This window comes from Aptenodytes patagonicus, chromosome 14, assembly GCF_965638725.1.
Source record: "Aptenodytes patagonicus chromosome 14, bAptPat1.pri.cur, whole genome shotgun sequence".
Classification (NCBI taxonomy): Eukaryota; Metazoa; Chordata; class Aves; order Sphenisciformes; family Spheniscidae; genus Aptenodytes; species Aptenodytes patagonicus.
Genome location: NC_134962.1, coordinates 628924 through 656176, shown reverse-complemented (window position 1 = coordinate 656176; position 27253 = coordinate 628924). Strand labels below are relative to the sequence as shown.

The 27253-nt window shown below is 44.7% G+C and overlaps 1 protein-coding gene across 1 annotated transcript in view; it reads right to left on the bottom strand.

The window, feature by feature from the left end:
* Positions 1 to 27253, bottom strand: part of CTNNBL1 (catenin beta like 1) — a 57177-nt gene that overhangs the window by 6369 nt on the left and 23555 nt on the right. The window contains exons 9-14 of the mRNA XM_076351934.1: positions 27030 to 27088; positions 26134 to 26282; positions 18139 to 18320; positions 7873 to 7970; positions 6673 to 6753; positions 72 to 209 (exon numbers count right to left, since the gene is read on the bottom strand). Of these exons, the coding sequence (XP_076208049.1) occupies positions 72 to 209; positions 6673 to 6753; positions 7873 to 7970; positions 18139 to 18320; positions 26134 to 26282; positions 27030 to 27088 (707 nt within the window). The remainder of the gene's footprint in view (positions 1 to 71; positions 210 to 6672; positions 6754 to 7872; positions 7971 to 18138; positions 18321 to 26133; positions 26283 to 27029; positions 27089 to 27253) is intronic.

Here is a 27253-nt window from a genome sequence, read left to right as displayed (position 1 = left end):
AAAGATCTAGAGTCTTGTTTGTATCACGGATGGAAACACAGGTGATCTGCCAACCTCATATATAGCTTTACCTGGGGAACATTGGCATTACAGATCTCTGCCATGATGTAACAAATGAGCTGCAGAACAAAGAGACCAGCATCCAGGCGACGGAGATAGAATTCATCTTCCATGTCATCGTCTATTATCTCTCCCCGACGCACCATGTCCTGTAAAGCAACACAAAGAAAAGATGCGATGACTGTCTCTCAAAGTACTTCCCATTAGTAGTGGCAAAATGTTGGTGATACTTGCGGTTTCTTAAGAAACGCTTTGTTCCCCAAAACATTAACATCCATATATTTCTCGCCAAAGAAGTACTTCTTTTAATAATTCATTTAAATTCACAAAACATTTCATTCCATTTTGAACAAGGTTCAGCCTTTGCTGGTTGTGAAGTGTGTCCATCTGCAAATTAAAATTTTAATTTAAACATACAAATTATGTTTCTAAATTGAGCGATTAGAGACTCTGAATATGGAACAAACCAGGGTATCTATTATTTATAACTTCTTTGTCAAAATGGAACAAAAAACCTGCTCTTCTACTGGCCATTTGAGGGTGCTGTTAAGCAGTGCAGAACATGACTCCAGCAGACTCAAAGACCTATCAGGCTTCCAACTTCATTATCGACTGATGAATGAGAAAACAGGTCTGAAAATTCTGTGCAAGCACAGCTTTACCATGCCCAGCGTTGTGCTTCCAGCTTCATTTGTTAGGAATACTGACAGGGCCAAACCCCAGCTGGGGTCTGTTAGCAGAAGACCACTGGCTTCCGCGGGAATGCCGACGGACGGTTCATTCTTTCTCTGCACATACGGTGCTTCGCTAGCGAGACCTGCCCAAACGGAGGCCAAAGGCAGAAGGCAAGAGGCCATTCCATTTGCCTTGTTCAGACAGAGCATCTTCTTCAAAACACTGGCAAAAGCAGCCGGGCAAAAAGCTCAGAGCAGCTTCCCCCTGAGAAAGGCCGGCCACGTCCACCAGCTGAACCTGCCATCCATTTTCATGGAGACCAACAGGCCAAAATAACTGATGTCACGTGTGACCTTTTGCATTTTGGGGTTTGTTTTTTTGGTTTTGTTCTTAAATAAAGGAAGCAGCTTGTCAGACCCTGCTAGCTTGCTGCAGCTTGTGTGATTTATTATGCAGCCGGCTGGCAGGTGGGCACACACCAGCGGAGCAATATTTTCTCATTAGAGCCATCACCAGCGAGAGCACTGTACCTGTAATGCTCAAGAAGAATTGCTTCCTCGGGGTGCCCATACTCCAGGCAAACACACGCAAGGTCACCAGTATCAAAGCTGATTTAGGCTACCAAATCTTACTGTTTTGTCAAGCCAAGTCCTCACGTCTAATTGTAGGTAGAGTCTTTTAGGCACAAGAAGGAAAATTAACCCTGTGCACTTCTCACTGGGGAGAGTGCAATGGATGCTCACCATGCAGAAATCTGATTAAGTGACTTGGAAGTACAGCTGTTTACCACTGCCTCCCAAAAGTGAGAGAGGAAAGCACAGGTAACAAAACACTTTTCCTCTCCTCCTGGAAATGTAGCTTGACAGTGAAAGAACAAGTTAAGTTTAAAAAACAATGCCCAGTTACCAATGCCATAAAGTCAACTGCTTTGGCTATGCTACAGGATGCTTTAGTGTCAGATCCTGTAGACTCCAGCATTTGCACAACTGTAATTTACTCCAGGTTCTCAAAATCACGGGCACAGGCATGACTGGGCAAAACTTGCACGCAAGCTCTTGCCAGTAAAAAGAAAAATCCAATTTTGTGCAAGGAGTGACTTTCCTCACCCTACATCCATGCCAAATTGCTTGAATCTGATCAAATCTGGTCTCTAAAGCTAAACAATGTTGAGTCTGGGTAGCAAGAGATCGGAAGCCATTGACTGAAATATCAAAAAAACCCATTCCAGAAAGACGACAATTCCCGAACTACTGCTTACCCTCCTCACTGCACACAGGCTTATTGCCTACTCTTCTCAACAGTGCTAAATTCCTGAACAGAAAAACATCAACAGGCCAGGATTTTGAATCTCCAGAGCAGGAAACAAAGACCGTGTCTGTTCTGTATTCTGATCCAAGCACAGCGATCACAGGAGCCGAATCCAGGCAACTGCTGTCTTGATTACACAGAGAAGGCAGCAGTTATAACAGCCCCTCTCGACAGAGAAGCAAGATTATTTTGTGCCAGTAAATTAAGCAGATATGAATTAGAAGACAAGTACAGTTTTAAGGTGCCTTTTCGCAGTCTTTCTTTTTTTTTTTTTTAAACCACAACCACCCTTTAAATACTAATCTGCCTCCTACTACAGTACCAAATAGCCACCTTTCCACTTTGTCTCTCTTTCAAAGCTGTCAAGTCGCTAACCTCCAAATGAGCACTCAGATGCCATTTCTAATCTGCCAACAATATGTACTGAGATGCCCCTTGCTGATGGGAGAAGACAGCAATAAGATGGGCTTCTGTGAAGCTAAAATGAGCTTCTCTCACACTAATGAGGCAGGACTGACAGGCCTCAAGGTGTCAAGTAGAGACTCAAAACCTAAAGATACAATGGATCTGCCAATGCTATACAAAAGATCATATCTGCTCCACACAGTCACTGGAGTAGGGCCCAAAAGATTCTCCGCATCCTCCTCCTTCCTTACCTACCATTCACCTTCCCCAGCAGACGCAGCAAGGCTGGGCAGAGCAGAAGGGACGTGCGCTGGTCGAGAACAAAGAACACCTCCAGGATCCTGGTTTTACTTCCTCACCGGGTGGGATAGCGAGGCCACTCCAGGTCAGAGACGAGGCTCCAAATGGCCATGCACGAAAACAACTATCATCACTTGTCTCCTTTACCAAGTACAGATTCTCTCCCCTTACTACCTTCTGTCTGTATTACTGGGGAGGGGCAAGTGATGCAAGCCATGCTCAGGAGGTGCTTTCAGACCACAGGCTAATAGCTAAACTCAAGGTCATCGGGAAGCCCTTGGTCAAAAAGGATATGCAGGAGACAGGGACCAACACTCGCAACAGCAGAGGAGCAAGCAGAAGCCTCAGGTGAAATCAGACCAACGTAACAAGGACTGCCCAGGACCATCTGCTTTCAGCTCTCAGATGTGACAACGATTTCCCCAGGAGCCTCTTTCACATGCAGAGGCTGCAGACCACGTGGTCCCTTCCGCAGACTGACCACCGTTTTCTTTGAAACACAGAACGGTTAGGACTGAGCCCTAGTCAGGTCAGGGACTCTACTGCGGCCAGGAGAGCAGGCAGGCATCCCAGTCACACCAAGGTGACTAAGAAGCTCTCAGAACCACACAAGACACCATCAGAGCCCTCTGCTGTGGGAAGGACTTTCTTCATTTCTGTCTTACAAGCAGAAACACTCTTGAATTTCTGTAAATTGAGCCACCAATCTGCAAGAGCTGAAAAGCTCACTGCGATTGCTACAAAGCATACCATCACTTCCAAGTCAGGAGAAACCGAGCAGCAGCTCCTGCAAAAGTGTGAGCTCAACTTCAGCAGCAAGAAACGGGAACCACGTCAGGGCAGTCATCTAAAAAGACCCACCAGTCTCAGCAAGAAAGTTCAAAGCTTACCTCAGCTTGCTGGCCATTTGCTGGAAAAGCTTGCGGTACAGACAGCGTGAATTCAGCCACACTCCAGAAGGCGCACGCCCTCCCGGGAACACAGTTGTGTTCTTTTCACTTGCACTGACACAGCCCCTGCCAGGACGCTACGTCCTGCCCTCAGTACAACTCCAGGCAATTCGGTCTTTATAAACTGAACTGAAATGATGGGCTAATACAAATTCCTATGTCAGTTATCCCAATCTGTGGACATTGCTCTCATGCTAGGAGTTCCACCTCTCCCTTTCAAGGATGGAATGACTTAACTGTAACACAATTAGCATGTAATTTGTAAGTCATTATAGCGCAAAGTGTCTGGTGAGAATATTTTATTGAATAAACCTGCTGAGCATAATTTTCTGTGGAACTATAAAAATATTAAACCATCTCCTGTCTTTTCCTACCATTTTTAGAGATCACTAAGGCTACTGCTACCGCCTGTAATTATGCCTCATTTTAAAGGGAGTTAAAAGGCATAGGGTTTTGCACCATTTCCTACAGAAAGAATTAAAGAATTTGAGAGGGGGGCAAGATATTTTCTAACTAAAAACTTTGAGAAAAGTGCTAAGACAGGCATCAGGTGTTGGAGACAAATGCTCACGTGGACTTTGCTCCTGGGTTTCACATGGCAATTAGGATGATCACTATGTTATCACCTCCGATCACTTCTGAATAGATTCCACAGAAGCAAAAAAGTGGGTAACACTGAGAAGAAGGGAAGCTCTCCCTCTGGACCTCATCCTGTTTCATTGTCCAGATTAAGGGGGCAGTTTCATTACAACTGATCTTCCTCAGAAACAGCTGGCTTCCGAAATTCCTCCCCTCCCTTCTACCCTCAACTACTCCCACACCTTCACCACCACAGGCTGAAGAGCTGGGCTATAAACCAGATCACTAAAATAAGCCAAGCTAAAAGAAAGAAAAAGGAAGAGAACTGCAAGAGCAGGAGCTTCTTATGCCAGCTGCACTGCTAAAGATAAAACATCAGGTATGATACACTCAGTCATTCCTTGTATAATCAGGTTTTAACTTCTTGTAATGCAAGACTTACACCAGGATACTCTGTCCATCAGACCTGAATCTCGCTCTCATCAGTATAAGCTGAACCTGTAAAATCTCATCAGGTATCTTTTTTCTTTGGGGCAGGGAGAAAGGTGAGGATCTATATTCCAGATTTTTGGGGTACTATGTCCTCTACTGCAAGAGAAAGGTCAAAAGCCCTCAAGTGACATAGCACAGTTTCTAAAGGACCAAGTGTTCATACCATCCACTTCAACGATTCACGTGCCACAACTAGAAACATTGAAGTGCTCCATAAATCCTGTCACAGCCAGACAATGCCATGATTTGACGGACAGAATGATGGCTTTTGCCTACTTCTGCGTGGGGAAACCGCTTGAGCCACTTCCGATCTCAACAGACCGTTTCCCACTGACTATTTGAGGATGCTACAAAACAAAGCAAATGGTAATTCCAAGAGTGTTCCAAGCTAGGAATGAACCTCAACATCATATTTCATACATGTTGTACCAAATACATTGCACATATGAGATGTTTCTGCCAAATCCTATTATTAGCTCTAATAGGAGTGAAGAATTGAGACCCATTTATTCTAGCCATTCCAGCCTACAGAGCCCTGCAGTGGGGCAAAAGCACAGTGGCCTTCTGGATACAGGAGGAAAACCCGACGTTCTTTGGTTTCTCTTCTCTTGTACATCAGTAAACATGAATGGGTTAATATTATTAATTAAAGAGCTTCTACACAAGCTTCTTCACACTCAAATTTCCTTCACTCCAGCTTTGTGCTGGCTGCTTGCTACAGGTGTTAACATTTGCAGACTGCCTCAGGATCCTTTTGGATAAAGGGCACATACACTAGCTCTGCATGTTGCATTTAAGGGCTCCGTCTAGCAGCTGCCCATACACCGCAAGACTTCAGTCAGAAAAATCCATTCTGTTTTTTGAGTTCTAAAACCCACACACCAACAATGAAATGTAGAGAATAAATAATTTCTTGCTCTGTTCCGAGGAGGGTGAATGGAGCGCGGAGGGATAGCAGGAAAGGGTAAAGGCTGTTTTTCTTCAGGCCAACGTTCATTTGTGAAGCTGCAGCTGTCCATATGGAGCCTGAATGCTGGCAGCAAAAGCAACTCCATTCATCACTCACCCCCGTGCCTTTTTGAGCAGCAGCAGCGCTGCTGAGCTCAGATGCCCTCAGAATGTTTGCCAGTGCCCAGAGAAGTGGCCTTGGCCGTGGGCAGACAGCTGTTTGTCGGAGCCTGGCGGGGGGCTACAGCCCGTGGCACACTGAGCTCGCCCGCGTGCGGGGACAGCGTCTGCAGTGATTACTCTCCGTCAGCACTAATCAATCTCACACCCTCTTCAGTGCTGATACAGATAATCTTGTGGGAAGCTGGCCAAGCTCGCTAACAGCTATGCAAGCTGCTTCCTGACTCCAACAGCTCGTTCTCTTTCAAAAAGTCTGTTCCAGCTTCAGTTCCAAGAAAGTACTGTGTGGTACCAAGGCTCATGTCACTCAAAACGATTCACCGCTGGTGTGCAGAGAGCACACCAGCCTTTGGCTGCAGCCTCACCTAACTAATCAAAATAGACGCTTTCTCGCAGCTGATCAGAACTCTAAAGACCAGGGTAGGAGGCCTCGCACATTATCATGTAATTGTCTCTCTGCATTTCACTTACTCTCCATCTGTTAAACCAAGCAAGATTTCAGCCAAGTAAAAGCAAAGGCAAATTGAAGCATAGACTTAGGCCCTCCTAGTAAAATTCACTCTAAGAAAAGGCCAGAAGCACTTGATGTGGAGAAGTTCTCAGCCCATTTTATCTGAGGTTAACTGGAAACTGGAGAGCAGGACAACAAGAATTAAGACATAACAGCACAGGTATGAGGGCACGGCTCAGAAGAGTGACCTGGCTGAGCCAGAAGTCAACATGCCTGGGCAGAGGTATTGTAGACATGAGCGGGCAAAACTTAAGCAATACATACATGTTTCTCTCCATCAATCTTCTTATCAGCTGCCTGCATTGCATCCAGGTACTTAAAATACAGTTCCATCAGCCTATCAACCTGCAAGGGCAGAAGAGAGAGACCTAAGCAAGAAAAAAGAACAATGCAATCATCTTTAATCCTTCATGCTATGTTGTTTTCCTCCCAGCTGCAGTCTTCACAAAGTAACAGGCAATTCTGTCACTCACAGGAAAGAATACATTACAGAAGGACGGTACAAGTGTTGGTCGGATGAGCACGCTGAGTCTGCAGGCATTTGAATGTAATCCCGTACCACAATATGGTCTCGTCAGCTCCAGCTAAAAGGCAGCAAATAGACACGTATCCCTAGCTCGCTCGGTCTCCTGTGCTGTGGTTCTCCAGTTCTCCTGGTTTCTCCAACAGACCTTTCTGTCCATGCTGTATGCAGCCAAGCTTATGTTAAATGTATCAGACACATTACGGCTCTCCTGCTCTCCTCTGAACTGTATTAGGCAACTGAAAGCCTATCTAGTAATGGGAAATTTTCTGCAATTGGTAGAACAGGTTATGAAAAACACCTTTAAAACACACTAATGAGGAATACTAAGGAACCAGTATTTCCCCAGTAGCAGAATTTACAAATCCCTTGGGAATTACTGGTTTGCAAAAGCTGCTGTTTCTGTTTCACAGCTGTTTGATCTATCCACCACCACGTAAATATTTTGGAAAGAATTTCCCAGAGTAAACACCACTAAAGTGACACACTCCAGGAGAGGAATGGGGAATATTAAATGTGTACTATAGCAATTCCTAAACTCTATGCAAAAGAGCTTCACTAGAAAAGACTGGCACCTTTCCACACTGCCCTGGTCTCACAGAGCCAACACAATGTAATACCACACAACACGTGTTACATGATCAGGCTTCAGCAGGGACACACAACCCAGGACTGAGAATCACTGCTACCATGTGCAAGGGCACCAGAAAACAAGAGCACACGCGATGTGGGAGGCCAAGCACTAAAGGCATTTCCAGTTCTCCAGTTTGTAGATAACAACATGAATGAGAGAACGATGGCCTGTGAGAGTACAAGTCTCTATAGGCAGGTACAATAACGGCTGTTCAGTAACTTAGCGAGTGTACACAGGCACCCTGCCATTATCAAGTATCCTCCCAGCCTGGTAGCCCAGAGACTGCAGACACGTATTCAGCACTCACCTTCTCACTGTCATTCTCTGTGAATTTATTCAGTAACCGTGTCCTCTGCTGCCCTCTCAGATTTCGCAAAAGGGAGGCCAGGATGGAACAGACATGTTCTGGAGATACAAAATGAAAATTGCATGCTGAGATCAGGAACAGGAGCTTATTTTCTCTGTAACATGCCATTAAATTTACTACTAGCACTTCCACGTGTAGCCATTGATAAGTGGAACCCTGGTTCCTTCCCATCACCGGTGAGCGGAGGCAGAGCGGTGGTGAGAGCAGCAAGCCGCGTTTGTGGGGAGCACAGGCAGCTCCTCACCCATCACAGCCCAGCCAGCGAGGTCTCCTCTGTCTCTGCTGCACTACTCCTGCTAACACTGATCCTGCTCTTCCTCAGTGACCTGAAAAAAGCACCTTACGTAAAGCACAAATTCTGCTCCAGTTCACCTCCCCAGGCTGGCACGCCTGCCTAGCAGCACACACTCTTCTTGGCACCCTCCATGACAGCTAAAGGCACAGCACGCTGCCTCCTCCCTTGGGGCTAAAAGGAATCCTGGCCCCAAAGCAGCCTGACCTGGCACCGTCACTCACATGACCCTTAGGTTACCAAAGAGGGGACGGTTATTGAAACAGGAGAGCTTGAGGAACGAATAACTGTGCCAGCGTGCAGCACCTGCAGAGACTTAACTGGTACTAGCTAGAGGAAAAAATCCTTGAACAAACCACTTTTATTTACAGAAAATCCCATGGATTGAATATGAGTATGCCACAACAAACCAGAAACGACCAAATAAACGCGTTCTATGGCCTTCTCAGTCGCACTTGGGGGTCATACTTGACAGCACAAACCTTGGAGCCAAGTAAAAAGTCAATGTTGCAAGCACACAAGAGAACATCTGTGTTAATGTCCAACCACAGCTTCACTCTGAAAGGTGACTGAACCAAGTGCCTCAAACCCCCAGCAATGCTGGTCTCCTCCTGAGGAGTAGGACTGAGCTCTGAGGAGTTCCTTCTGCAGGAACACAGATGTCCCTCAGTGGGGGACCACTAAAGGAGGTACTGAAGGGCCGCGTGGCATTTCTGCTTCTGTGCCTTGCACACCTTTCCGAAGCTCCTCCTGAGCACCAACGCGGTGCACTCCCTCACTGCAGCCAGCTGCTGCAAAGCACCAGGTTCAAGTGATGTTCAAAAACACAGCATTTCTGAACGGGGCCTTGAGATCTTTGCTCCTTGAGGGACAGAAAGCAACATGATCTTCTCCAAAAGCATACTTTTTCACATAGGGTGTCTTACGCTTCTTTAACCACTAGTATTTGGCTGTACCAGACTTCAGTGAGGTACAAAAGCAAGTGCTTCTCTGTGTCCTTGTTTCTTCAGAAGGATTCACCAATTTTATGTGCAATTTATATAAATATACACATAAAATCATACTTGGTTTGAAACATTTCAAGTCAAGCTCTCATTACAACTCTCGTGCTCTGGCTCTTCATCATTTTGCCCATGAACACTTTCCAGGGTGGAGGAACCAGCTCACCCCTGGGAGCCAGTTCGAGGCGAGGGAAGGAGCCCAGGGAATGCGTCCTCCTTCCTTTTCTTGTGAAAGGGAAGCAGAGCAGCCAGACACCACACTTCTGCACCCCCGGTATCACAGGGGATGCAGAGATGCAAATCATTCGCAAAATGTATGCCAACACGAGAAATGATGTTGGCAATATCAAGGAGTATATGGTTTTAATATGGGGAAATAAAACCAAGCACAAAGGCGCAAAGCAAATGAGAGAGGCATGAGTTTCTCTCCCTTGCCAAATCATTTGGTATTGCTTCCTGCCTACAGGTCTGCATTAAGCACAGACCTTATGTTTTAGACATCTCAATGTATTCAAAACTGTAACTTCTCCAAGATGTCCTCACTTTAATCTTGCTGATTAAGACTGATGAAAAATAATGGCCATAAACGTTTCCTCACCCACGGTGGTGGGGAGAGGAGAAGGGGTGTCAAGATTTGTTATTTTCAGAGAGGAAAATGCAATGCGCAGAGGAAAGAGATCATCATCTTATTGCCATCAAACCATTTTAACACGCATTTCCACAGCGCTGCCTAGCCTGGAGCCACGAGAAGCCTTGATCGATTGCACCAGCGTACAAAGAACAAGCGACACCGACGTGTTGGCAGGGAGCTTCTGCACTAACTGCCGGCTTACGCGTCCGCAGAAAGGCGAAGTCACACAGGCCACTTGTCCGAGTTGTGTCTGCCCTCCCTGCAGCACGGATTATCTGCATACGACATAAGGGCAGCAAACAGAAGAGGCTGTACACACTCATGCACACACCCCATTTCATTAGCTACTTATAAATGTAGCTTCCTTAGAAACAGATTTCTGCCTGAGGTGGTGTCAATTTTTCATGTACCAAAGAGATTGGGAGCGCTTCTGGCAGGAGGAGCAGAAGAGATAACAGGTTTATCGGGTGGCCAGCACCGTGTGGCTGCTCTGTCATTTTGACAGGATAACATGGGGGTGAAGGATGGCTCTGGGTATGTCAGTGCATGCTCTTGCTGCAGAGAAACAGTTATTCCACAAAAAGAGACACCAAATTAAGGGTCTACATTAAAAATACTGTAAAAGCCTCCAAAGATTGCAAGATCCTATTTTCTTAAGGTGAAAAAAAATACAACAAAATGAAGACTTTTTTTTTTAATACATCCCAACAGATGCTCTGCTGTTTTAGAAAGAAGCCAGCATTCTGTATTTCACACTATTTTTTCCCAAACCTTTTTTTGGAAGTGTTTAGAAGTGTTGACACAGTATTTTAGTAGTAATATTCTCACCAACGATATATCTTCACTTGGTTTTTTTCAGTACTCCTTTACTAGGAAATGTATTTTAGCCATGATTTTTGCTTTGGTGCTCATACGCAGATATTTATCCATTTTATCAATAAAATCTTTAAAACTACTGAGAAGTCTAAAGAAGCTGACACAGGTTTTTTAAGAATGAGGTTATTCTTTCAACATATCACTCCAGAAAAGCCAGGAAATATATAGTTGCCTGGTCAAAATGTTAAAAAAAATATTGTACAGAAATATTTCTGAATATTTTTAATATTTATTCTAAACCTTTTTTTATCAGCTTCCTGAAAAAAAAATGCACTAGTGTGTTTCACACTCCCCTGCAAAAAAATCACGGTTATGCCATAAAGCAGCTCCTGGCCCATCCGAAGCTGCACATCGCCCTCGGGCAACGCCTCGGGCAGCCTGCCTGCCTCTGAATATTTTGGAAACTTCTAAATAATCATGCCAGCACTCAGCCAAAGTCCACATCACCTGCACAAAAAGAGTTCTTTTTAAGGAGGGCAACAGACAAGGCCAGAGGCAGAAGTTGCTGCCCAGCCCCCATTTCTAAGAACGACGAAATATTTCCTTTGAAAAGCAAACACCAAAACGAGCCATGCTCAGCACCACCAAAGATTCCTTTAAAGGAATAACAGTTATCAGCTGGCAGCTAGTATGCATCAAGAACAACTTTTTTCATATAAACATCCCAAAAATCTCACAAATTCATGGATATGGGAAGACAGAGGCTTGCTTCTTATTAGCAGATAACCCTGTTTTCTGCCCCATCGGCTGGTTCACCTACACGTACCCACTGCTCTCCACGATGCCGACGCTGCAGTGCAGCGCACCGTGCCAGCCGCATCCCTGGTTCTAGGCAGGTCATATCGCATGTGGTCACCCAGCTGCACCAGAGTCCTGCTTAGACCAGGATCACCTCGAGCTCTTGGGAGCCTTTCCCTCTCCAGACAGGCACGAAGACTTCAGAATGCAAGCAGTGTTTAAAACACCCTAATTAGATCGATCTTGACTTCAGCTGCGGCGTGTTGGAATACAGATTAATCTATTCCAGGGCTGGCACTGGCAGCTGCAACAGCAGGAGGTCCTGTCAAATCAAGCCATAACATTACACTCCTCTGCCTTTATTATCCCCCCCCCTTTTTTTTTTACATTTCATTATAACGGACATCTGCCTAGCAGGGGAGGAAGCTCAAGCATGCTCCCTTGCAATACTGACGCAGATGAGGCAAGCATCCTCCCGGAGGAAGGGGAAGGCATGAGCTCCTGGGTGCAAGGGGACAGCAGCCATTAGGTGGACAAGCAGGATATTCTAGTGAACCCAGCAGAATACATTTAAGAGCCTTCTGTCTTGTAAAGAACTCTTAAGATAAATTGTGGTTTCTAATTAGGAGCAGGAAAATACCGGGGGGGGGGGTGGGGGGGGGGTGGTGGTGGTGTGTGGAAGCTCTCTCTCTCAGAAACTTCTACCCTTCCTATGCACAAAACTCTGCGGCTTCATGTCTGTTTTCTGGGAAACCTAGATGAAGCCCCTGGCACACCCTAAGGACCAGCAGCTCCCCAGCTCCAGGAGGGAGGATGCTCGCACTGAGGCCACACTGCCAAAACGCCCCGAGACCAAGTGTGCAGCCGACCCAGCGTAAATCTGCAGCAGTGCCGAGAGGTGACTTCTGGAGTTTCTCCTCTGCACAGCTTTCAGATGCATATGAAATGCATTCAGACGGAGGTTTTGCAATGCAGCTTGTAAAGTCACAGAAGACTGACCGCTCCCACACTCCACTAGTGTTTTGGTTCATTACAGGACTACAGGTGGAACCAGGGACATGCTATTCCAATGGTGTAGCATCTAATAAGCTTACCTGTTTTCACAGGCATTAATAATCTGCATTTTAAAAGAGTAACCCACTCAAGTATCACAGTATTTTGCCAAGAAAAATCTTATCTTAAAATACTGACAACAGTAAGAAATACTGATTTTACTGATGGGTAAAGTGTGGCCTGGAAAGGGTGAAAGAGCTCCACACACAATGCCCCTGGTGCGCTGGAATCCAACCATCATGCTGAATGTAAAACAGAATTCTTTCTATCGACTGAGAAAGTTTATTTTTGTGATGTTCTTGTAACAGAGAATGCTAACTTTAATTGAGATAAATTTAACTCTGTACTCAGCATCATGGTTCATTCAAATAACAGATTCCTGTTGCATTCTAGAGGGTTGATGGTAAAATAACAAATTGGCATAATAAAGTTCTGTTTAAACAGACTGATGCCTTCCCTAGGTATTCACTTCAGAAGACCACCAAATGAAAAACATTTTCTGCTGGCTGGCAGAGGGTGTTCAGTTAATAAAGATAACTCTTTATCAGGCCATTTTTCTGTTGCTGCCTTTTCACTTTTCCATGCCCAGGGAACTTAGTTCTGCAGCAGGTATTCATCCCAAGGGCTTTGCTGCCTTTCCGTGTACGTTACAAAGGAGTAAGAGCATATTTACTAAGAAATGGGTTTTGCTGCTGTTGTTTTTTAAACAAAGTGTATACCTGAGCATCTCCAAAAGAGGCTTCCTTATCGTTAGAGGGCAAACAGGCAAAAAACCACAATGACAGGAATTCTCATTTGGAAATTGGCTGAACTAATTCTCAGGTTATCAAATCAAGCATTCCTAAGTAAAACTGACATCTAAGTCAAGAGAAAGCATTTAAATGAAGATGAATTGGACAAACATCCTTTTATAGTTCATTAGACTCTCCAAGTGAGCAAAACTAGACTGCAAATAACTGTCGTGAGAAAGAGCAGGAGAATACACAGCCTATCAAGCAAGTTATGATTGCTTCACTACAGACTCTCTAATTCAGAAGGAATTTGTATTTTCTCCATTTTTAGCTCACTGAGACTGTTCAAGAATTTCAAGTCAGCATCCAACGCTTCGATTTGACTGTTGCTCCAGGAAGTCCAGTACCAAGAGCCATTGCACCCTTATGGACGGTGAAGACAAGTCGATCCTCAGCTCTGCAACAGAAGATATTTTGGAACAGATGCTCGTACAGCATCCCCCGCATTTCAAAATTCACAATACAGAAGCATTATTTCAAATCTTACCCTATACTTATGCCAAGGACCACCCAGAGCCAAATTCCCATTCATTCCCTGCAATCACACACACTAGACGCTCGCCTCTCTGCCCTTCCAGCTCAGTTCCACTGAAGCCACGAGGCAGCCAGGCTCCCCTCAGGGTGCCCTGTCAGAACACACGAACACGGCAGATCTCACCATTTTCTATGTATAGTGTAGCCCCCAGTCTCAGACTGACCAAGAGCACATTTTCTCCACAATTTGGCCTTTACCTTTCTACCAATGCTCACTATAGGTAGGCTATATTATACTACCATTACTTACCATATAGATAAGCCACAACAAAAGGCTATGGCCAAGCTATGCTGTATCGTACCTTGTATGCTGACTCGACACCCGTCTGGATGACACTACCAGCGGGATCACAACCCTTAATCAGGAAGATTGCGGGGAGCAGTCAATCACAAAAACAAACACTGAGCATCTAGTGGAATTAAATGCATTGCTGCAGTAATACTTGTCATTAATTCTCCGCCTCCTACAACCTGCCTCATCCACCTTTCCATCCGCTCCACACAATGCCAAGCAGCATCTAAGGGGGACCCTGCTAATGCCATTCAACAACCTCACAACAAAACCCGACCCAAGACACACCACTTTCTACAATGACAGGCTATTTCTCTTTAAGGCTGGCCAACCCGGCTGGATACTTACAGGTATTTTGACCCCACAGACATAGGAAAACTCTAAGCCATTTCTGTCTTCAGCTGCAAAATATTTCTGTTTTGAGTTGCTTTACTGCCTCAGAAAAAGGGAAATTGCTTCAAATGAGATTTTTCTCACAAACCTAATACCCTCAGATGTATATCATGATCTGTACAAAGTCAGGCAAAATTCAAGTATAGATAACGTGTAGTCAGTTACACACCACCAGCCAAATCTTCCGGCTCAGATCATCCATAAAGATGGTTAAGAAACTTTCCCTTTCTTTTTTCCTAATTACACAGTGTATATAAAGCATAAATACATGCAGTTTGGATTTAAATTGTTCACAGGCTCCCTAGAGTAAAATAATTTTTAAGCACTGACAGTGTTTAAGATGTAGCTAACCAGCACTGACACCTTTATGCTAGCTTTTTTTAAAAAAAAAAGAGAGAAATACATTAGAGAAGTTATTTTTATCAAATTTAATTTGGATTATAAATTTCTGTAATAAATAAAAGCTCGCCAAGTCACACTGAGTTTTTTTCACTAGCGTATTTATTATTTTGTCACATTCAGAACATTGCCTTCAAGACAATAAAATAAACATTATTTTATGGACTATCTCCTATGTAAAAAGCAACATTACTATAAAACAAAGACAAGTGGAGTATTTTCCTACCACCACCAGACACATATGAAAGATTTTGTGCTCTAAAGATGGAGCATCGGATGCCCAATGAGAAGAGTGTCTCTGTCGCTAGCTACAGCTAAAGCATCCTCGAGCCCCAGCCGCTGCTGGTACCTGCAGCCTGGCGGCACTTCTGCAGCTGCAGACAAAGGGACGCCCAGGACAGGCGGAGGAGGTAGAGTCTCGGTGGACAAAAACTGCTGGCAGAGCTGTTTGGTACCTCACCCAATGCAGAAGCATTTTAACAGGGTTGTCCTTTCAGCAGTTGTAATTAGGCTCCAGACTTAATAGCCCATTAAGAATTTCATATTTTGCAGCATAACCACGAGCGTCTGTCCCAACAGAGTCTCAATGGCATTACAGTGAATGCGTTCACAGAGCAGCTCCTTAAAACTGCTTTTTAATAAATACTGATGCCCCTGTTACAAAGCCATTCTAGTTAATCCTTTAAAGGAAAATGTTCCTCCATTTGACATATACATGAACGCTCTCCTAGTAGAAAAGGATCATTCTAATTAATTTTTAATATTTTTTTTTTAAATAGTTTGAAAACAGGATAAAGTTTTAACAAGAAAAGATGACAAGAGAAGACTGAACATTAGCATTCCTTTTGATAAATAAACAAAGAGATATGCAGAAAGCAGCGTGTTCCTAGGATCAACGCAACACAGAGGGCATTGATTCTCAGTCACGCTAGACCTGCACCGTTTCCTTTAAAACCAGCAGGCACCAAGGACTCTTTGCAGTATTCCTGTTCAGCCAGTGGCTCACAGGAGCCGACCATCAAACAGCAGTGCCCTCGAGCACAGAGTAATTAATGTATTGCTGGTGCAACATTTGGCAAAGTAAAAACATATACTATGCTGCTTATACACGTGTCAGGACAATGGCTGCGACAGGCTCCAGGGGCACCCTGTTAAACATCTCAATTAACTCCCATCGTTAGAAATTCAGTAACTCACCTGCCCAGTGATGCAAAACAAAGAAAATTGGACTTACTACCACAGCGTTTTAGGGAGAGCTTATTTTAATAAAACTGATTTCTGGACTCATCTTAATGTCCTCCATTTCTTCTGAATACTAATGAGATGGAGGTATGTTACGAAGACTGTTTGCACGGATCACTCCATTTTCCTGAGGGCAGATTTGCTTTTCTTTTTTTCCCCCTATCACAGAAATAGTTAGGAACTGACCCTGTTAGGGCTTTCCAGACTGCTACCAAATCCTCACAGTAGCCAAGATTGCACATAGATGTCATCTGCAGTCTCAAGACAAAGCAGATGAGACAGAGATTAACTCACTTTCCCAAACTGAAAAATTAAGTCAGTGACATGAGCCACAGACCCAGATCTCTGTACTCAAAAGCTCGTATTCTAGCTCGAGCTTCCTCTCAGTAAGAAGAATTAAACAACCTTATTTTCATACTGCAAATGAAGATTTCAAAACATCCGCTAAATCCATTGTCTAAGCACAACTGCACTCTCCACAATTTTGTTACATAAACGCCAGAACACACGACAGCATTTCTTCCTCACCATTATCTATCCAAGACAAGCAACACAATACAAGACAGATAAGGCAGCCGGAATTGGCAGCCTGTGTGCGAATCGTTACTACAGCTGGCGCTGGGCTGCAGGTAAGCCCCTTCTCTCCGCCCGTGCTAGGAAAGCAGCCGCTGCCGCCACGTGTGCGCACACAGCCCACGGCACTGCCAATTCCAGCTTCGACCCACCATCCCGCCTCAGCCCCGCCGTCTCCAAGGCGCAGAGCTCACCTCTGCAGCTACCGCAGCCTAACCGTGCCTCGCCAAGCCGCTGCCTTCGTTAACAGAGCGTTATCATCTTTTAATGTTGGTGCTCTAGAACAAATGTAGTTAGCAGCTCACCACTGGCACAGTTTTCAAGAAGAAAACAGCTGCTTGATGGATCTGCCCCTCCTCTTCCTCACCACCCTGTCCTCAGGAAGGACGAGAACAAGCAGATGCCCACCGAGCTGCCCCCAGCTCTGCAGCTCTTCCAGAGAAAGGGGCTGCTCAGTCCCAGCCAGCGCCTCAGCCCAGCGCCCGGCGAGGTCTGCAGGAGGCAGCACCTCCCTGCCTTTGCTTTGGAGAACATCAGGACATCTGGTTCCACCTGAGTTGCAAGGACAGTACCAAAGCAGGGTATTTGGGTTTAGAGCTCCCATTTTGTTGCTGTTTCCTTCCATTTTCCCTTGGTTTGCTGCAAGAGTTAAGGATGGATACTAGGCAAGCCTGAGACCCACTCACACCTCTTCAGCTATTGACAATAATCACCCTTTATAGAACTGAGATGAGTAATGAACTGGCACAAAACCTCAAGCATCACTGGCAGTATTTAAAGTTTCTTCCAAAACATAGTCAATTATCAACAAAATGGAAAAGGTAATGTTACCAGAAGCAGGAGGGACTGACCCTAGATTCAGTTCAGCATAAGGTCCTGCAGTAATACTCCACAGTAGATTTCTGTTAAAGCAGAGTTTTCCAGGGGAGAGAGGAAAAAAAAATAGAAAAAGAAAAAAAAAACCAACTTCAAAAGCATGCAGTTTATTTCTGCAATGCCTGATGTTCATCGAGTCACACTTCAGTGCCCAGAGCCATGAAAACACTGCTTTTGAGGTGACATTTGTAGTTGCCTCATTACTCTTTTCAAAAGAGTTTTGCATCAAAGAGTCAGAGCTTCAAACAACAGACCCTACAGGAGTAAAATAACTTATTAACAACACATGAAATGGAATCGCCAGGAACTGCCGATACCAAAACAAGCAGGGCAAGTGCGTCATCAACAGCTAGCCTGCGACAGGGAACGGGCAGGCTGCCTGGACCTGAAAGCTGCAGGAGGAACCCTGAAAAGATGGTGATGTGCCATCCCCTCCTCATTGCAGGTACTTTTCAGACACCTGCCTTCCATTTACCTCCTCCATGGCCATAAGAAGGATCTGGAAGCACGCCTACCTTCATGTTCTTTTTCAGTTGTTCCAACTTTCTTTATCTTTTTGGGTGATTTCATGAAGAGTGGAAATATGGTCCTCAGACCAAGAATGTCAACAAACTTGTGACAGTTGTCTGTGCCCTCCGGTCCAATCATGGCGTGGTCCAGTACCTTCAGGGCACTGCTGCGGGAAATCTTCTTCTCTCTGTGAAAAGAAAGCTGCAAGTTAAACTTTTCAGGGACATGAGGAGCTTTGGACCACACTACTTTAAAGAGACAGCATGAAAAGGGAAATTAATGTGACAAAGAAAGTATGAAGGGTCTGAGCAAAAGCTCTGAGCAAGATTTTCTTCAAGAAGCCAAAACATTCTATCGACAAATACTCTTTTCAAAACTGTGGTTGGGAATATTCTCTTGGTTATTTATTTTTAAATACCTTTTATTTCTTTTTATGTTCTGTTTTCTTTTTATTTCATTTTATATATTTTGTTATGGTTTTATTTTTTATTTCTTGGCTATTGAAGAAGTTATTTCTTCACCACCTTACAAACACTAGCACAAAACGGCAGGGGAGACTGGGTTGGATACACAAGGCAAATACTGTCACCCTCAAAAGATCAGGATTTAGATCTAGCAATAATTCAGTTTAATAAGGGAGTAAGTTTGGTAAGCATAGCTTGGTGGTCAGCTGTAATGAAGAAAAAACCATCTCCAGAAACCACATTTGGAAGAAAGCAGATAGATTCTGGGCTATTCTGTTTTAATGCGAGTTCAGAATGCCGATGCTGGTAACTCATACCGATAGCACACAGATGGTCTGAAAATGATCTCCAAAAGTCCTGTACCTCTCAAACCAGAAACAGGGGAATTTATAATTCATCCAGGGGAAAATTTAAAATATCTTGTGAAACATGAACTGAAAAAGCAGTCGCAAATACAGCCCATAAAACCAACAGACCTGGTCAACGTCAGCAGGAGCTAACGTGAGCTGAAGAACAAGAGCCCCCAGCATCCCCAAAGGCCAGGCCAGGAGGACATTCCCCCCAGGGCAGGACAGTCGCAAGCCCCACCACCTTCCTCTTCACGTGCATGGCAATCTCCTCTGATTTTCTCTTCTCTAAGAGAATTTGTTCTCTAACAAATATATAGCTACACGCACATATAAAAATAAATCCTCCCAGAAACAAGCTGTGCTCTTCCCCTGGAGAGACGACGAGAGAACAATTCTCCTCAGACACAGACTAGTTGCTCTGCATGACTGTAAGGTGCTCAGGTATTATTGTGGACCTGGAATAAGGATCTATAAAGAGCAAACCACTCAAAAAGTTCAGCCCCCTCCTCTTTCCCCCCGTGGAGGTGGCAGCACCCAGGCTGCCCTTGCACATACCTGCCAAACCCAGCACTGCAGGACCAGCCTGCCCAACTGCAAACAGCACACGCTGAGCGGCCCAGCAGCTGGCCACCCGGACTTCACGTCCATCAGCAGGGTCTTCTCGTCCAGGGCTTCCTGAAGCCCAGGCTCCAGAGAACCATGGAAAATGCCTTCCCTTTAGAGATCTACCTTTGTGAACCCCTAACCACATGCAGACTAAAAAACACCCTAGCCTAAAAGAAAGTTACTTTGCCCAGTGCAGCTGCAGGTGCTTCCGATGGACACGAAGCGGTTGTTGAAAGCACCATGTGCAGCTGGATCTGGTGCAGCAGCGAGTTCTACCCATGAGCGAGGAGCAGTGCAGGAGGGTGGCTCAACACTCCCACCTCCCCTCTACAGGGAGCTAAAAATAAAGTACTACTTAGGCCAGACAATATAAGAAATGTTTTTAGGGGAAGTAATTGCATATTGATCAGCATTTAGGAAGGTTGCACAGAACTGATCTCTGGAATATTCATTGGGTTTAAGTTCAGGCTTTTAGAGATCAATAGCTGCTTGACTGGACTGTCTAGAGTTGATTTTATTTGAAATATTTATTCTGCTGGAGGGCAAGCAGTTTATCTTAGTCTCATCTGTGCTTACTGAGGTAACTTTTAGCTGAACACTAATTCAAAGACAAGCATACATGAGTATCACCAAATAGGGAGTGACCTCAGTCTTCATAGGGAACTCTGAATTACAACTTCATTTGCTAACCAGTTTTCCTCCTTTTCATACCTTTACATCTGAGAGAACTCTTTTGGTACATTTATTATTTCAAAAATAAGAGCATCATAGAATCATAGAATGGTTTGGGTTGGAAGGGACCTTAGAAGATCATCTAGTTCCAACCCCCCTGCCATGGGCAGGGACACCTTCCACTAGACCAGGTTGCTCAAAGCCCCATCCAACCTGGCCTTGAACACTTCCAGGGATGGGGCATCCACAACTTCTCTGGGCAACCTGTTCCAGTGCCTCACCACCCTCATGGTGAAGAATTTCTTCCTTATATCTAAGCTAAATCTACCCTCTTTCAGTTTAAAGCCATCACCCCTTGTCCTATCACTACATGCCCTTGTAAAAAGTCCCTCTCCAGCTTTCTTGTAGGCCCCCTGGAAGTACTGGATGGCTGCTATAAGGTCTCCCCGGAGCCTTCTCTTCTCCAGGCTGAACAACCCCAACTCTCTCAGCCTGTCTTCATTGGAGAGGTGCTCCAGCCCTCTGATCGTCTTTGTGGCCCTCCTCTGGACTCGCTCCAACAGGTCCATGTACTTCTTATGGTGGGGGCCCCAGAGCTGGACGCAGTACTCCAGGTGGGAGAGCAGAGCAGAGGGGCAGCATCACCTCCCTCAACCTGCTGGCCACGCTTCTTTTGATGTGGCCCAGGATACAGTTGGCCTTCTGGGCTGCAAGCACACATTGCCGGGTCATGTTGAGCTTCTCATCCACCAACACCCCCAAGTCCTTCTCCTCAGAGCTGCTCTCAATCCACTCCCCACCCACTCTGTATTTGTGCTTGGGATTGCCCCGACCCATGTGCAGGACTTTGCACTTGGCCTTGTTGAACTTCCTGAGGTTCACACGGGCCCACCTCTCAAACCTGTCAAGGATCACATCCCTTCCCTCCAGGGTGTCGACCGCACCACACAGCTTGGTGTCGTCGGCAAACTTGCTGAGGGTGGCACTCAATCCCACTGTCCATGTCGCCGACAAAGATGTTAAACAGCGCCGGTCCCAATACCGGTCCCTGAGGAACGCCACTCATCACTGGTCTCCACTTGGATATCGAGCCGTTGACCGCAACTCTTTGAGTGTGACCATCCAGCCAATTCCTTATCCACCAAGAGGTCCATCTGTCAAATCCATGGAGGTTATGTTTCCCCTTTTCCAGCCAGTGGGAACTTCACCGGACTGCCACGACTTCTCAAATACGATGGATACTGGTTTAGCAACTTCATCCACCAGTTCCCTCAGAACCTGCAGATGCATCTCATCAGGTCCTATGGACTTGTGCACCTTCACGTTCCTTAAATGGTCTCAAACCTGATCTTCTCCTACAGTGAGTGGTGCTTCATTCTCCCAGTCCCTGCCTTTGCCTTCTGCAACTTGGGCGGTGTGGCTTGAGCACTTGCCAGTGAAGACTGAGGCAAAAATGTCATTGAGTACCTCTGCCTTCTCCATATCCCGGGTAACCAGGTCTCCCGTTTCCTTCTGGAGAGGGCCCACATCTTCCCTAGTCTTCCTTTTATCACCGACATACCTATAGAAGCTTTTCTTGTTGCCCTTGACATCCCTGGCCAGATTTAATTCTATCAGGGCTTTAGCCTTCCTAACCTGATGGACTGAGGTTCCCCTCCCCTGACAACTTTAGTTTAAAGCCCTCTTCAGGGCTAACATTACAGAGGTGCTAACATTATTTGGGCTTTCCACATTAGCATAACACAATCTCTCACTTTCCAAAATACTAGCAAAAGCAGAATACTAGATTTCCTGGAAAAGTGCTGCATAAAATGGTTCCGTTTAATTAACCAGAAGATTTAGTAAAGAGACAGTCTAAGTTTCCATGGGGTCATTAGGAACAGCAGGACAAGAAAACATAAAAGGATTTTAATAATTATAAAAAATATACCCTGAAATAGCTATAGTCAAGCTTTGGGGAGCCGTACAGAGTTGTCCATTTCCTGGTTTTGCTGTACAGGAGAAAATGCTTTTCTGAGGGTCAAGAAAAGCCACTCAATAGCTGCAGAATAGAAGATCATGTTGCCCAAGTGATGCACGTTTCCGAAAGCTCCCTTTGCTGCATTTGTCTACGTGCATACACACACACCTTCAGTTAATAACTGGGAAAGCCACATGTCATTTTTCCTATGCAACAGAGAATCTTCTTGACATATCCCCTGGGAACTGAGTGGCTGCATCTCCTCCAAACCTTAACACAATTTTACAGCAAAAGCAATAAGCTTCCTGTCAGGGTGCGCAAGGGAACTGACATTACAAGCCTGTTTTTCCTCTCTTTTGGCTTTGTAAGGTAAACTGCATTTAGGTTACCAAGGCAAGGCTGAGGGACTGTGTACTAAAAAGTGCTTCCTGATCTAAAAAAAAAAATTGACTTTAATTCTATGTGACATTTATAAACTTTCCACTGGTGGCTACCACCTTGATAAACCATCTTATTTTTGATAAAGACACTCCATAAAATAAACGAGCCTCCATTGCTGCAGAGATGCAAATCAAATAATTATATATACCCATGCTCTCATCCTACTTCAAAATTTCCTACTTCATTTCTGCTGTCACAGGCTCCATCCTTGTCAATATGGTCTTCTCCCAGACCCCTCTGCTCACCTCCCACATACCTGCTCGGTGAAGCTCCACTCCCAGTGGCCAACTGCAAGTCCCCCTCAACACTGCAAGTCCGAGACCACAACACCATGTCCAGGACACGGCTTGCTATGGACATGCACGTAAAGCGCATCAGCCACATTGTGCTCATCTTCAGGTGTTACCACTGTCTCCCCATAAACTACTAGAAGTTCACACAACACAACATCATCTTTCGCTGTTGGCCAGCATAATAGAAAGTAGTCGTGTCTTCATTATTGTCTATAGGACTCTCTCGAGCATGGTAAATGCTCAGCTGAAAGATGCTATACTTCTCTGCAGGTCTGTGTGCATGGCCATTATTAACAGAACAACTTGGCTAGATGTATTGGGTAGGACTAGATACAGAATGCGATGTTCTCCAAGACAGTAATGGAGATTCAAGCCTGATATCTTTATTCTCACACAGCTTATCTATCTCACATCTTGTCAATAAACTTTCAACTTTGTTTATTTGTCCTTTCATCTGCACAGACTACGGTACAATGATTAACCGCCTTCAAAGTAAAAACAAAAAATAACAGATCTCTCCCCCCAGTCTTCAGAGGATACCGACAGGAGAGAAAAATATTCTGCCTTGTTTGTAGGCGAGGTGGTCAATCACAATTGAATGGCATTTCTATTCTTTGTTGCTTATCGTGAAGGTATCAAGAAGATACAGAAGGTTAATACTCCTGTGCAGCTCTCTAGATCACAACTATCAAGGTTCACTCCCTATTTACAATGCTAGTCTGCAGTTACCAAAGCAGTACTGTCCAAGAAAAACTGAGCACCTGTAAGAGCTTTTAAGCATACACCAAGAGAACTCCCAATGATAACACAGGATAACAGAATTAATAACCATTTAATATCTCCTGGGTATTAAAATATGTAAAAAACCCACAAGCAAACACACACCAAAACCTTGCAGCGTCAGTTCTCAGACACTTTGCTTTGTTTGGTGCTTTGAAAGCTACAGAAACGTGCTTTATTTTCCTCACTAAAATGCTAAGTCCAGCAGAGCTTTCTACCTTCAATCACACCATGACCTGCAAAAGCAAGTACCCCCCCCATGGCAGCAGCTGAGCATGCCCAAAGCTGCTCCTCCTAATGTAGCTGCCTTCTCCCAGTATCCATTCCCTAATTTTCATCACCACAAACAGTGCTTTTACCTTAATCATCTCCTATGCTCTCCATAGAGCACTTGACTCTAACGTCATTCATTCTCTTACTACTTACTACTGACAAAGCACCAAAACTTAGAACCAGAAAGTTGGTTTTCAAGAGATGCCAAGGGATAGCACAGCTTAGCAGCACGTTCCTGAAGTTCTGAAGATCTGAGTTAACTACTTAAATAACACATATACAGTCACGTCTGTGTCATGCCTACCAGAAGCAAGCTTACAACACTGATAAGGAAATACCACACCTTCCAAAAGTAAAAGCTTCAGGACAGCATCGCAGCTCTGACCCAGCCAGTCTGAAGAATGGAAGTAGCTTTAAGCATATGCTGAGTATCACTGATTTCACATGTTTTAGGTTACATGCATGATTACCTGTGTCAGAATCCTGAAGTTTCATTCATTAGGAGTATTAAGACAAAAAAAGAAAATTGTCTATAGGAATGAACTGACATGTCAACAACACGGATAGTGTGAAATACTAAGAAAAGCGGTTGGCAGCTCTTCAAAAGAGGAAAAACATGAATCAGCAATAAAAGTACCAGCTTAACACTTTCAACTCTAGTCTGAAAGACATCATTAGAAGCAAGAAATTTACTCTCTCTGTCTAACTAGGTGCTGCTCTCTCTAAATGAGATTTGCAGCGTAGGACAAGTCAGGGCCAAAAGGGAGCTGGTTTGGGGATAAGACTCAGTCAAATGTCAACTCACATTATTTGCTCAAACAGCCAGTTAAGAACTTCAACTTTTCTACTTACCTGAACTAGATTAGAAGAGTTTAAAAAAAAAAATCAGCTGTCAGTATAGTCCATGCTTATGGACAGTAGTGATATAAGCTTCTAGAAAATATTCCATGAATTGTTACTTTTTTTCCATTGTCACTTTACCAATCCCATTCAGACTGCAGAATAAATTAGGTTCCTAAGCATCAAAAGATTGAGGTCTTGGAAACTCCTTCCATTAGACACAGCTGCTGGTGGCAGTTAAGTCATGCTTTGTCCCTCTTAACCCCTTCACAGCTACTAGTGGGGGGGGAATGCATCCAGGGAGAAATTTTCCTCGTCATAATTTTCCAGCTGGGATCCTGGTACAGAGAGCGGTAAACAGCAGAGTCCAAAAATGGGGAAAAAGCTATTAAAAATCCAAACACTGAGTCCCACCCACATGGCACAAGAACTCCAAGTAATTAGTTCTGCAAGGCTAGCTTAGCAGCTTAGTACTTGAGGCACAGGGAGGCTTCCCTCTCGTTCTTAAGTTTTGGAGCTTTTCTTTAATTAGCCTCAAGAAAACCCAGTATTCCTATTTGAATAATCCACGTTTGGTTATTTATTCAGTTCCCTGCTGCTGCACATTACCCAGCCATGCGCTGCAGGAATACATCATTTCTTGTTGGCATTTGCTAACCAGCCACTGCACGCAGCCGAGCCCACCAGGGAAAGCCAGACAGAGCCCCGCTGCGCCCAGTCCTGAGGTCTGGAGGAAGCCAGTCAGCGCAGAAGACACAATTCAGTACCAGGCAAGGAAGTAAAAGTGAAGAGAGAACAGAGAAGCCCTGGAGATTCACGGTGTGACAAAACACGTCACAAGAAGAAATGCCTACTTATGCCCATTTCACAAAAGCAATTTTTGTATCAACATCCACAAAAATTCACCAGCTCAGAGGATACACAACACAGTGAAGCTTGAACTGGCGAACAAAAGGAGAAATGTTTTCCCTAGAGACGTCCAAAGGTTCTCTCTTACCCTCATAAGGGTCTTTTAAATCCTTAGAGGATTAGCGGCCTGACCTACAGCATTCTTTCATCTGGGTGTCTGCCACACAGATCTGCACTGTTACTTTCCAGCAGATATTGCAGTAACCCCAGTTCTTAGGAAACAAAGCTAAAGACAAAGAGTGGAGCTTATATGTTTGAGAAGGTCCAACTTACATGCTGGGAAAAAAGGAACAGAAGACAGACAAATATGCTAACACAGAAATTTTATAAACAGAAAAAGACAAATATCTAGCCAGAATGTGTGTCGGTATGTCAAAAGCAGGCAAGAAAAATCACAAAGTTAGCTGGGTACCTAAGCATGAGATTCATCAGCTGTAGACCCTCGCCCTTCAGGAAGCGATCGCGATTGGAACTGAGCATTAGGCAGGAGCAAAGGGAGTCAAACAGGTTCTCCATCATTTCCTGTTCTTCTGCTGTACTAGGGTTGTGTCGTTTAAACACCTGCATGACAAAGAAAGCAAAATTACCCCAAAATGGAGGGCCCAATTTGGTCCACACTGTTGTAGAGTATACATGAACATTCTACATCACAAGCCTTCAGCATCTGATATGCATAAGCCAGCAATCACACACGTCACCGATGCATTCTCTCTTGTAACTCTGCTGCCCTTTTTACTGCCCTGACTGTATACCAACAAATGTGCAGCAGTCTAATGCACGACTTAAAGACAATACAGGGCCTCCAAAGGGAAAGGCAAATTCACCGATTGTGCAGTTCACAAAAGTATGTGGATAAGCTTCTTACCAGAGAACTCCTAGGCACAACACATACCTGAGGGTGCTGCAGACAGTACCACCTCAAGAAACGTAAGTGAACTATGAACACATTACCTTCAGCTAGCTCAAATGTAGGCACAATGCAGCCCAGTGCTTGGAGTGGAGAATGCTGAAGATGGCCGAATTCCAACCCTGCCTATCTCCAACTTGCCATGCAATTATAACAAAATAATTTAACTTCTGTGTACCTCAACATTAACATCTTTAAAACAGGGATTAACCTCACTTACCATGGATGACACACCTGCATGGAAGTTATTCAGGGACTATGCCACCACTAAATATAAAGCACTGCTGTGCTTCAGTATCTACAGGTTGCTAGGACAGCGCTACACCCAGAATCCGTTCCACCTCCTCACACCCAGCCTGCGAGTCTCCTGACAGTAGAGAGGGCATACGTGAATTACTCACAGATAACTGCTGAAGCAGCACATCGATCCCATCCAGCTCCCCAAGCAATTCTCTGTTGTCTAGACGGAGGTGGGGGGAAGGGGGAAAAGAGAGAGAAAAATGAAGCTAACTGTCAGATTTTACAGCCATCTAACACTGATACATCAGCGAACAAAATCAATACGGCTTGACAGAGTATAAAAGCTGCAGAGAAAGAGAGGACGCATGCGTATGTGAGAGAGCAC